Below are 11,266 nucleotides of genomic sequence, written 5' to 3' on the forward strand. Positions count from 1 at the left end.
GCTGTGCCCTGGTTGTTTATTCTGTTATTGTTACCGGTACTTGTCTTGCAATGTGAAATGCTTAGTCTAAGATTTTGTTAGAAAAATAAAAATAATAAAATTTCCCCCCAAAGTGCAACTTATATATATTATACATGTTTTTTTTTCTTCTTCATTATTAATTTCATGGATGGTGCGACTTATACTCCGAAGTGACTTATACTCCGGAAAATACGGTAATTTCCTTGGTAGTGTGAGTGCAATCTGTGATGTCAAACCTTGGAGGCTACTCTTTTTGGTTGTATATTGTTGGTCCTCTGCCATAGTGACAAAATATGTAAACATTTTGTATGGCAGTGCTCACACAATGCCAAAGGGACAATGCATTTTGGGGTCACTGACTATTCAGATTAGAAAGAAATGTAGTTTTGACACATGAGTGAACTGTTTTAGGACAGATATGAACTTTTGCAGGTAAACCATGTTGTTGTGATCAACCATCCAGGTTTATTTTGACAAAAGCACCAAGAATGATGAGAATGTCCGATCTGTGTCGAGAAATGAGCCAAAGCTATTGAGAAGGATCTTTGCCATTATGGAGACACTGACTGTTTAAATGAGAAAGGGATTTAGATTGAAGCCTGAGTGAACCTTTATGGAAGAGATATGAGCTTTTGCAGGTGAGCTATCGTGTTGTGCTAAACTGTAAGAGTGTTTTGCCAAATGATCTTAGAAGTTTGAGAATGTAATTTCTGTTTTAAGTAATGTGCCAAACCAGTGGAGAAAAACTGTAACCACAAACTCTAAATTTCCTAGTAACAAAGACTAAAAAAGTAAATGGCTACAGCTGCCATTGTTGTACAAAGTGACACCCTCTTTCGGTGGCTGAGGGATATTGCAACACATGCTAAGGAGATGTAAATAAAGCACTGCACCGCAGGGAAGTCAAAAAAAGCTTAAACGTCCCACAAGCCATTGCTTACAAAGCATTGTGGGATTGTGTGTGATTCATTTGTGAATTTTAATTATTGACATACAAGAACACACATGAATGTAATGTGGACATGAACACCAAAGTTTACAGGAAAGCCCCCTAGTGGCTGGCTGCATTGTATGTTTTACTGTAAGACCCATTTGCTCCACGTACATAAATGGGACATTTATCTGATTTTACTATGCAATACCCATAATGAGTTGTAGCCCCATGCCCCCATGGGTTTGGCTCTGTGGTAATCATTTAATCAGATAAAAATTGCTTTTTGTTTTGTTTCAGCATTGCTGAGAACATGTCTCATATATTTGCAATTTATTGCCACCTTTACAAACGTTTCTCCAGAAATTCTGATAATAATCATGATAAGGAACAAGTGTGTGGAACTCTAAAAGCAAACTTATTTTTGATTTACTGCAATAAACACACACATACAGATATTTGTTTAATTGATTATTGTGCTGAATTTGCTAAAGACCCCTATTGGAGATGTGGTCTTCCTGTGTCTGATCCCTGCAGCTTTTTAGTGTAAATGTATTTTTGGGTCAACTTCCCACCACTCCCTGTGTAGAAAGAATAATCTCCACGGGGGTAATCGTTGGATAATTTTCACAGTAATTAATATTAATGTCAAAAGCACTCATTATCAAACTGGAAAGCCATTATTTTAGACTTAAGTAGTAACTGTGCACTTGTGATTGGTTCCAACCAACCAGAAAACTACTGTAAATGTAGATAGATAGATAGATAGATAGATAGATAGATAGATAGATAGATAGATAGATAGATAGATAGATAGATAGATAGATAGATAGATAGATAGATAGATAGATAGATAGATAGATAGATAGATAGATAGATAGATAGATAGATAGATAGATAGATAGATAGATAGATAGATAGATAGATAGATAGATGTGTTTCTCCTGAAAAACTTGTTTTTGACTAGAAATATGATGAACTAACAATTAAATATTAACATTTTTGACATGTTTTATTTAAACACGTTAGAGACTAATGTTTTAGAGAGTATTTTTTTTCTGCTTGCTTTAACTATTTTCTTGTTGGTTTAAAAACAGGAATTTGAGTAAAAATTACAAACATTTTCAAGATTTAATACAGTTTTTTCAAATAAACCATCATTTCTTTTATTTATCTGCCCATAAACCATCATTTTGTAAGGAAGCAAATGGACAAGAAACATCTTAGTACAAATTTATTAAGAAGCTGCCTCGTTACTCATATGCACCTTCCCACAACAGGGCGTGCAAATCTCAGCAGACGTGTTCTTTTCAGCACAACACCTGTTAAAATGTGCCCCAATGCTGTAGATAGCGGATCTGCTCAGGCTGCCAGATCAGCTCGGGAGTCCTGCACTTGCAGATGACGTCACACTAAGTCAAGTCCACTTGGCTTTCACACATAAGTTTTGGAAAGATTTTAGCAGTTTTGTTCATAAATTCTTGCTTCCTAATGTTTTTCTTTATAACTGTAATTTTTAAATAAATCATCATATTGTCTTTGTTTCATAAATAATGTAAAAATACATAAACCAGCATCAGACTGTGCCAAAAAGTACAACAGTTTTTATAGGTGAAACATTTTTTACGTAATTAAATAATTAGAAGCCACTTTCTTTGGTATAAATGTGGAAATCTTTAGTAAATGTTGTTAGTTCTTAAGTAAATGAATTCATTCACTCATTCAAAATGTTGCTTTCAATTTGTTGGGGTTAGGGTTGCTATTTGCTCAATGAAGTCATTTATATTTTGTCCCATTTCATCAAAATCAAGAGCTGTTGAGGGTCTCCGTTAATCAGTTCATATATTCGCTGTCCGTCAGCATGCTAACTTACGAACGTGGTATGTAACTTCCGTAAATCCTACGTCCAGCCAGTCATCTAGTGTGATGTCATCGTCAGGCGCAGGACCTCAAGCCGATTTGGCAGCCCGAGCTGATCCGGTGCCTACAATCCCACTAGAGTCCCAAAAAGAAAAGCACTGCTTGAAGTCACAGTCAATAAAAGACGACAGCAAAAGACATTTGGATGTATATTTAAAAAATAAAAATAAAAAATTTAAAACTGTGACTTGTGTTTAACATTCTTGACAGGTGTTTAGCTCTTTCTAGTTTCCTCTGAAAATACAGGCTTCTGGTTAGGCAGAAGTGTCTGTTGTGTCTACTGCTAGGGCCAGTAGAGGGGTGAGTGCTCTTCGCATTCAAAAGCTAGCTTGCTCTGTAGATTCACTATAACAGCTTTAAATACTTTTGTTTTTTGTCTGTTACAAGCAGAATATTTAAATAGTAAATAAATCTAACAATTAAATATATTTTTCCGAGGCAATCATAGAAAACGCAGCCTCATCGACGTTGTCCAGTGAAATATAAGTAAATGTTAATTCCTGAGAGTTGAGCACCTCTACTCGAGGCTGGAGGGGGGTTCTCCTGCATCTTGTAATTAGCTGAGCAGCTTTACTACTCAGACACGACAGAGGTATTCTCCTGCATCTGTCTGATGAGTTTCCTTGCGTGGTGTTGGGTTTGAAACGTGAGCGTCACGGAGCCTCCTCCTCCTCCTCCTCCGTCTGAGCCGGAGAGAAGTCCCAGTGAGCGGCTCCCTAACTTTAGTGTCGGGTCTGAAAGCGGAGCGCTGAGGAGCCGAACCGGAGCCGCTCTCACCGAGGATTTACTCCTGTCTGTCGGGCTGTTTTAAATCTGCTTTGATCCGCATTGGCTTTGAAGTTTTCCACCGTCACGTTTTAGTTGCGGACGCGCGCCCCCGCGTCTGGGATTATTCCTTTTTGCCTGAAGACTTTATCATTTATCAGAAAGCTACTTTTTGTGAGTTCGGTTGGTTTTGGAGATCTTATCAGATGACTGTTCGGTTCGAACCCAACCTGCTCTGACATGAGGAAATAACGTGGATCTCCTTGTGAGCCTGTGCGTTTTGTTGACTTTTTATTGATCGTTTTCTAAAATTTAACCCTTTTTAATAACGAGGATGGACGGTTGTTCGCTGCAGAAGGTGATTTTTTCCTGGTATCTCTTGGTGATGTCTGGCTCCAGTTTTGAGATTGGCTCCTATGACCTGGATCGAGGCAGACCAGCCAAGTGTGAGCCCATCATGATCCCAATGTGTCAGGGGATCGGCTACAACCTCACCCGGATGCCCAACTTCATGCACCATGACAACCAGAACGAGGCTGCCATCAAGCTGCAGGAGTTTGCCCCACTGGTGAATTATGGTTGTGATGTTCACCTCCGCTTCTTCCTCTGCTCCCTCTATGCCCCCATGTGCACAGACAAGGTGTCCACCTCCATCCCCGCCTGCAGACCCATGTGTGAGCAAGCCAGGGAAAAGTGTGCCTCCATCATGGAGTCCTTCGGCTACACCTGGCCCGACTCCCTGGACTGCTCCAAGCTACCAACCAGAAATGACCCCAACGCGTTGTGCATGGAGGCCCCCGAAAATGAAACCAGGACGGAGGGAAAGAAAGGTGAAGGCATGCTCCCGATGCCCCCTCGCCCTCGGCAGCCGGGCGCCAGTGGAAGCCGCTCTCCAGGTGGTGTGGGATCGTGCGAGAACCCGGATAAGTTCCAGTTTGTGGAGAAGAGCCAGTCCTGTGCTCCACGCTGCTCCCCCGCTGTGGACGTCTACTGGTCCAGGCAGGACAAAGACTTTGCCTTCATTTGGGTAACGGTGTGGTCCATCCTGTGCTTCGTCTCCACTGCTTTCACAGTCCTGACCTTCCTCTTGGAGCCTCACCGCTTCCAGTACCCTGAGCGGCCCATTATTTTCCTCTCCATGTGCTACAACGTCTACTCTGTGGCCTTCATCATCCGCTCAGTGGCGGGGCCTGAGAACATTGCCTGTGACCGTGAGAATGGTGAGCTCTACATCATCCAGGAGGGACTGGAATCCACTGGCTGCACCATAGTCTTCCTCATTCTCTACTACTTTGGGATGGCCTCTTCCATCTGGTGGGTCATTCTGACTCTCACCTGGTTTCTGGCTGCAGGGAAGAAGTGGGGCCATGAGGCGATTGAAGCCCACAGCAACTATTTCCACATGGCTGCCTGGGGTATCCCTGCTCTGAAGACTATCATCATCCTCACCATGAGGAAGGTGGCTGGAGATGAGCTGACGGGACTGTGTTATGTAGGAAGCATGGACTCGGGCGCTCTCACGGGCTTCGTCCTCATCCCCCTGTCCTGCTACCTGATCATCGGCACATCCTTCATCCTCACGGGCTTCGTGGCCCTCTTTCACATCCGTAAAGTCATGAAGACCGAGGGCACCAACACGGAGAAGCTGGAGAAGCTCATGGTGAAAATCGGCATCTACTCCATCCTCTACACGGTGCCTGCCACCTGCGTCATCGTCTGCTACTTCTATGAGAGGCTGAACATGGACTACTGGAAGCTGAGGGGGCTGCAGATGAAGTGCGGCTCTTTCGGCGGCCACACCAGCGACTGCTCCCTGCAGACGTCCGTGCCCACGGTGGCCGTGTTCATGCTGAAGATCTTCATGTCGCTGGTGGTGGGCATCACCAGTGGCGTGTGGGTGTGGAGCTCCAAAACGCTGCAGACCTGGCAGGGCCTGTGCAGCAGGAAGCTGGTGGACAGGACTAGCAGCAGGAAACCCTGCAGCGGCGTCAGCTGCAGCAGCACGCACTGCCACTACAAATCTCCTGCTGTGGTTCTGCACACGGCCAAGACTGACCTGCTCTCAGACAACCCCACACACGTCTGAGAGGGAGCACACACACACACACCTATGCCCTGTGTAAGGAGCTGCTAAAAGACTATAGAGGAGTGTTTGAGTTGAGCTGCTGCTGCCAAAGGGCACAAAGGTACAGCTGTCACTACTTCATGTAAACAGTATTTAGTACATAAAGGGAAATGTTCAGTATTGCTACCCTTCTTTTCCTGTTCATGCTGTTCATATATATTATTAGTTATGGGAGGATCCTGGGGTATTTTTGTGTTTTCCTTCCTGAGAGTGACACCATTATTTGTATAAATCTGTACAAATGTTTTATTTATTGTAAATGTATTTAATTTAAAGTTGTTTGGTTGCATTTGTTGAAAGTCAGGGGAAATCAAGTGCCTTTTCTAATAAATCTGGCCTTTCGGAGGAGAATACTGTTGTTTGGTTCATGGTGTGTTACACTGAATATTTGAACCGTTTGAAGAAATTTAAACAGTTTGATGCGCCTTTTCTCTCCCTCTGAGATTAGCACCGTTTTTTTTTTTAATGTGGGACTCTTGTGTTGTCTTCCAAGTGCATCCCAGAGGCGTCCTCATCAATAATCCTCAAACAGAATCGCTGATGAATGGAGCGACAAACCGTGGCAGGCATTAACGTTTGCGTCATCGGCTTTAAAAAATGCAGCAGCGGTTTTGAGGAGGAATATATTTAATTAATGGCTGTTTTAATCCTTCCTCGGAGTCAGTGTTGTTGCCCTCTCGCTGCTCCATTTGATCCTCATTCAAAACACTCGGCACTTTGATCTGAGAGCGAAAATCTGAAGTGGATTTCAGTCTTATTGCGTGGTTTCACTGACAGATTTAAGTTCAGCACAACCGGAGCAGCTCGGTGAGTTGACAAACTTGATATTCAGGTGGTCTGTGGCTCCAGGAGCATCTGACGCTGGATAAATTAAAAGGAATTCTTCAGTTTGAGGCTGCCACAAAATAACTTTACGCTTTCAGCTAATGTGAGGGATGAATAATGAACGACTGACTCAGAGAGGAAGAATGTAAAACATTATTTTTACTAAATATGTGCTCCAAGTGGGTTTCTGCCACTAACTTCTCTGTAATAAAGTCAGTTTATAATGCACAAGAGCCACCGTGTCCTCTGATGGTTCATAAAAAAGTGAAAATAAATAGCTTTTGCATTACGAAACTTTAAAACTTAGGTGCCAACACAAATTGCAACCTCACACTTAAGTTGTTTCGCAGCAAAATTCTGTAAATGTGGGAGTGTGTGTGTGTGTGCGCGTGCTGCGTCACCACCCCCAGCAGCCTGACTGTCCACAGGAGTGAAAGTATGAAAAGTCTGGGGTTGACCAGGAGCTTGTTTTGCTTACATTAACTGCGGAGCGTCAGCGTGCGCTCGCTGACATCTGCAGAGGTTAAAAAGTTGTTTTCGTTTTTCCACCGCTGGCAGTTTAAAGTCAAAAGTGCTTCAGCTTGTTGAGTACTTTGCATTTATTTAAATCACAGCCCAGTATGAGTCAAACTTGCTTTCAATAGTGAGAAAATAAGATTTTTTTTTTACTTCAGTGTTGCACAACGAAAAAAAATGTGGGTAAAGTAGCTACTTCATATCTGCTGGTAAATGATAAAAAAAAGTGCTGAGATTATGTCAAACTGTTGCCGTTAGCAACACAGACTCCTGAAATAGGATCCAAAATGCATGAACAGCTTGTTTAGAAATGAGTCACCTTCTACCTGGATGGCTCCAAAACTGCTGAATTAACTTTAATGCCTTTCATTTAGCAGACACAGATATGGGTGACTACCATTATAACCCCCCCCCCCCCACTGTTTTCTTTGCTCAGTCTTTGTAGACATTGTCCTTGGCTTGGCAGGCAGGCCCTGCGAGTCCTGGACTCTGACACTGAGTGGATCACATTTAACTATTAAAAATGGGCTGTTTTGATTGGACTCTCCACTGGTGGTGTTTGAGCCACATGTTCCAGTTCATGATTGTCCAAATGGAGGGGGGGGAGGGGGTACGTGCTTCCTCCCCAGTTTACACTCCATTGACGTGACCCAGAAAGGCAGAACACTTGCTGCATGAGACAAACCAGCTCGTCCCACCTGTGCTGAGCTGCACTGATTAGATAGCAGGGAGTTAAGCACATAAAGAGGGGGGAGAGGGTAAGTGTGACCTTTCCTGTAGAGTTCTCATTCAGTTTTTCCCTTCTTTTCCATTTGCCAGTCTTTATAACTTTAAAACGAATCAGAAATGACTTCTTTGGGGGTTTTAATCACACAGATATGCTGCATTTTCAGGTCACTGAGATATTTTAGCTGCTTTTATTCCCGTCTGTCCTCCGATAGGAGCAACACAGTCCAATAACAGTTTGTTTGAGCTGTGTTTTTTTTTTTTTTTTTTTGTCGCCAGTGAGTTCCTGTCTCACACAAATCCACCTGAGGTCACAAGTGCAGAAACACGCATGACCAATGAGCACCAAGCTGGTTTTAAAGAAGACCTCCACCCCAAACTAAAAAAAAAAAGAAGCCCAATTTCAGGAGTAAGTAAACTCAGTCCCGCTCCAAAGGTTTAGTTTGGCTCAGTTTCCAGGCTGGTTTTCTTCTCCTCTGGCTCAGGAGGTTAAATAGTGTCAAAGTCACCGAGCAGAAAGTTAGTCTGGGCCAAAAGTGAGACTCCTCCCTGAAAAGGCAACACTTTTCTCAGAAATATTTAATTGTGTCCACTGTTAGTCTTACAGTGTATTTATTGACTCTCAGGCAGCACAGATTCGATCTGTTTAACAGGGATTTGGGCAGTTTGTTTTTGAGTTTTGAAATAAGAAAAAAAAGTGTTGTGAAAACACTTCAGCATTTACCCCGCTTCAGCTGCTGACACCGAGTTTTTGTCCGCTGAGGAGAAATCCCTCCATCTGGTCATGGGTCTGATTAAAGGCGATCATTATGGCCTCAATGCACCTCCCTCATATACTTAAACCCCCTCCTGCCCATCCCCGGGGCTAAAAAAGAGAAAATAAAGCATCCTTCATTGCCCTGCCCTCCCTCCTCCTACAGCCCCTCACCCCCTCCACCTCCTCCTCCTCTTTGAGCACTATCCCTTTCCTGGCCTGTTTTGATGTGTAAATGAGCGCATTGAAAACCTGCAGGCCCCAAAAGAGATGCTTTCCATGAAAATGCTCCAGTCAGAGAGCACCGGAGTTCACACAGCTCCTCACAAGCAGACTCCAGTCAGGCGACCAGCGCGCCGCTGTTGTCTCCGCTGTTAGGGGCAAAGCCAAACACATGTACACAGAATCAAACACAACACGCAGCTGCACATGTGTCCTGACTCATATTTAAGCACATTTACACTGTGACCTCTGACTGGAGTACACAGACCAAGAATTTAGGCTTTTTTTGGGGTGGGGGGTGGGGGGGGTGGGGGGGGTCCATTCACCAACCAAAATGTTTCTGGTCACCTTTTGGCAGAATACTAAATACTACGTCACGAAAAATACATGCTTTTCACCTGAACATTTATTTGAGTTTCTGAATTTCTGTTTCTCTATAAGCTCGGAGCCTCTGATATAACACAAGCCTGTCACTTTGTTTGGGGGCTGCACGTCTAAAAATAAGTCATTCCTTGAGCTGTTTGGTTTTTCAGCTGGCTCACACGTCTGAGTTAAGCTGCATCAGCTCTGTTTTCAGCAGCGCTCGTCTTTACATTGACCCTCAGTCTCAGAGGGTATTAATAAATAGATCACATTAGATAACAACAGTTAGGGCCGGCCTGTTAGCATGCACTAGCCACTTTTGGTTCAACTGTTCTATCAACGTGAGCCGACTCAATGCAAAACCAGCAAAGAAGTAGATCAGCACCAGCTATCTTCTTCCAAACAGCTTGAGCAAGGAATGGTCTTATTTTTAGAGCTAAAATGCAATGCCGCATTCCATTTCCTTGGAAGTCGGACCTCAGATCTGGGAATGGCGTCACACCCAAATAAATCACGTTCCGGTTGCAAGTCGGAGAACCAATAGGACAGCTGTGCTCATAAGCAGGCTGTTGCTAGTAATATATGTTATTAACACCCCACTACTTAATGTTGACCCTTTGCACGTGGTGTTGCGCTGTTGATGGGAACACCTCCTTCACTATATCAGACATCAAAAGAAGTAATAAAGCTACAATGGCCAATCTGCAAAAATAGCTAGCTTAAACATAGATTTGTATGGCTCTTTACAACATTCTAACATTGTATGAATATTGTGTGGAGATAAAAAAAATAAACATGAGTAAAATAATGGAGTGGTTGTCTTGCCAATTACATGTTTCAGTAAAGGACCGCACGTTTCAGACCAAAAGCAACTATTGGACCGTTGTGTTGTCGGTCTTGTTGAACCGCTGTACTTCCACACTTTCCTGGGTCTTCCATTTATGACGCACTCATGTATTTAGCAACAGAACACCACTGAGAGGTTCTCTGCTCACTAATATCAGAGAAGATGAAACAGCTGGCTGCTGCCACTTCAACTTTAGGACAAACTACCAGAGTCACGGACAACAAAAGATGTTTGGACGTAGAAAATGACGACCGGTGTTTAGCACTCTCTCATTTACTCGTGCAATGTGCGTTCTGGTATCAGGCGGACATGGCCCAGGGATGATAGCTGACGGGAGGGGTGAGTGTTCCGTGATCGTGTTTGTGTTTAAAAGCTAGCTTGTTTTGCAGATTTGCTAATGCAGATTTAACTGTTAGTTAAAATGTTAGGGCTAATCACAACAAACTAATTTGTAGCCTGATATCACATTTTTTCTTGATTTCCTGGTAAAATGGTAATAGTTGTTGCTCAGTTGGCTGCATTAGCAGACAAGGGTGTAAAACCAACTTTTCTCTTTATCGATTTACTTTGATGGAGACAGAAGATGACGATGGATAGCCGCTTTAAATCAAAAGACATGGCAGCTCTCACCTTTGACAGAGTAGGATTAAAGTTAATTTATTTCCTGAGCAAGACAGTGATTGACTGTTATAAAGAAGCGTGACGTGTTTATATTATTTATTTATTTAGTGTTGACAATCTCACTGTGTTGTGTGTTGAAATTTCACTATGTTGGGTGTGCATTCATGTCCATTGACAGAAACTAATAATATTGTTCCAATGTTAAAATTGACCAACCTGCGTGAAAATTACACTACTTATTCAGTACAATGAGATTTGCCATTATATCTAGTAACCCCAGTGTGAGAGTAGCTAATCCAATGACAAAGAACAGCTTGGGATCCAGATGTTTAGGCTTCTAAATCAGCTCCAGTGTGGTGAAACACTGTGTTCACCACATACTGGTATAAATGGTGGGTGGGGGTGAATTCTGACAAAGTCAGTGACTTGATCAAATTGATGAACACAGCAGTAGGGAAAGGGTAACTTTTGTAAATACCACTTTCTTTGGGCTCCAACTACAGGTGAAACAGTTTTACTGGGTAGGCACTTATAGGCCTCTCTAAAAATCTTTATAATGGCATTATCTCCAGCGGGGATATCCTTCTTTATTTCCGTGTTATAAAAATGTCTGACCTGAAAGTATTTAAA

At 42.8% G+C, this 11,266-nt stretch overlaps 1 protein-coding gene across 1 annotated transcript; it reads left to right on the forward strand.

Moving 5' to 3' along the window:
• The first annotated feature begins 2,233 nt into the window (after positions 1 to 2,233).
• fzd9b (frizzled class receptor 9b) lies at positions 2,234 to 6,113 on the forward strand. Its single transcript, XM_015951758.3, has one exon. It carries the CDS (start codon positions 3,972 to 3,974, stop codon positions 5,721 to 5,723), a length of 1,752 nt encoding a protein of 583 aa, XP_015807244.1. The 5' UTR covers positions 2,234 to 3,971; the 3' UTR covers positions 5,724 to 6,113.
• The last annotated feature ends 5,153 nt before the right edge of the window (positions 6,114 to 11,266 follow it).

The sequence above is a fragment of the Nothobranchius furzeri genome, chromosome 13 (genome assembly GCF_043380555.1).
Source record: "Nothobranchius furzeri strain GRZ-AD chromosome 13, NfurGRZ-RIMD1, whole genome shotgun sequence".
NCBI classification, from domain to species: domain Eukaryota; kingdom Metazoa; phylum Chordata; class Actinopteri; order Cyprinodontiformes; family Nothobranchiidae; genus Nothobranchius; species Nothobranchius furzeri.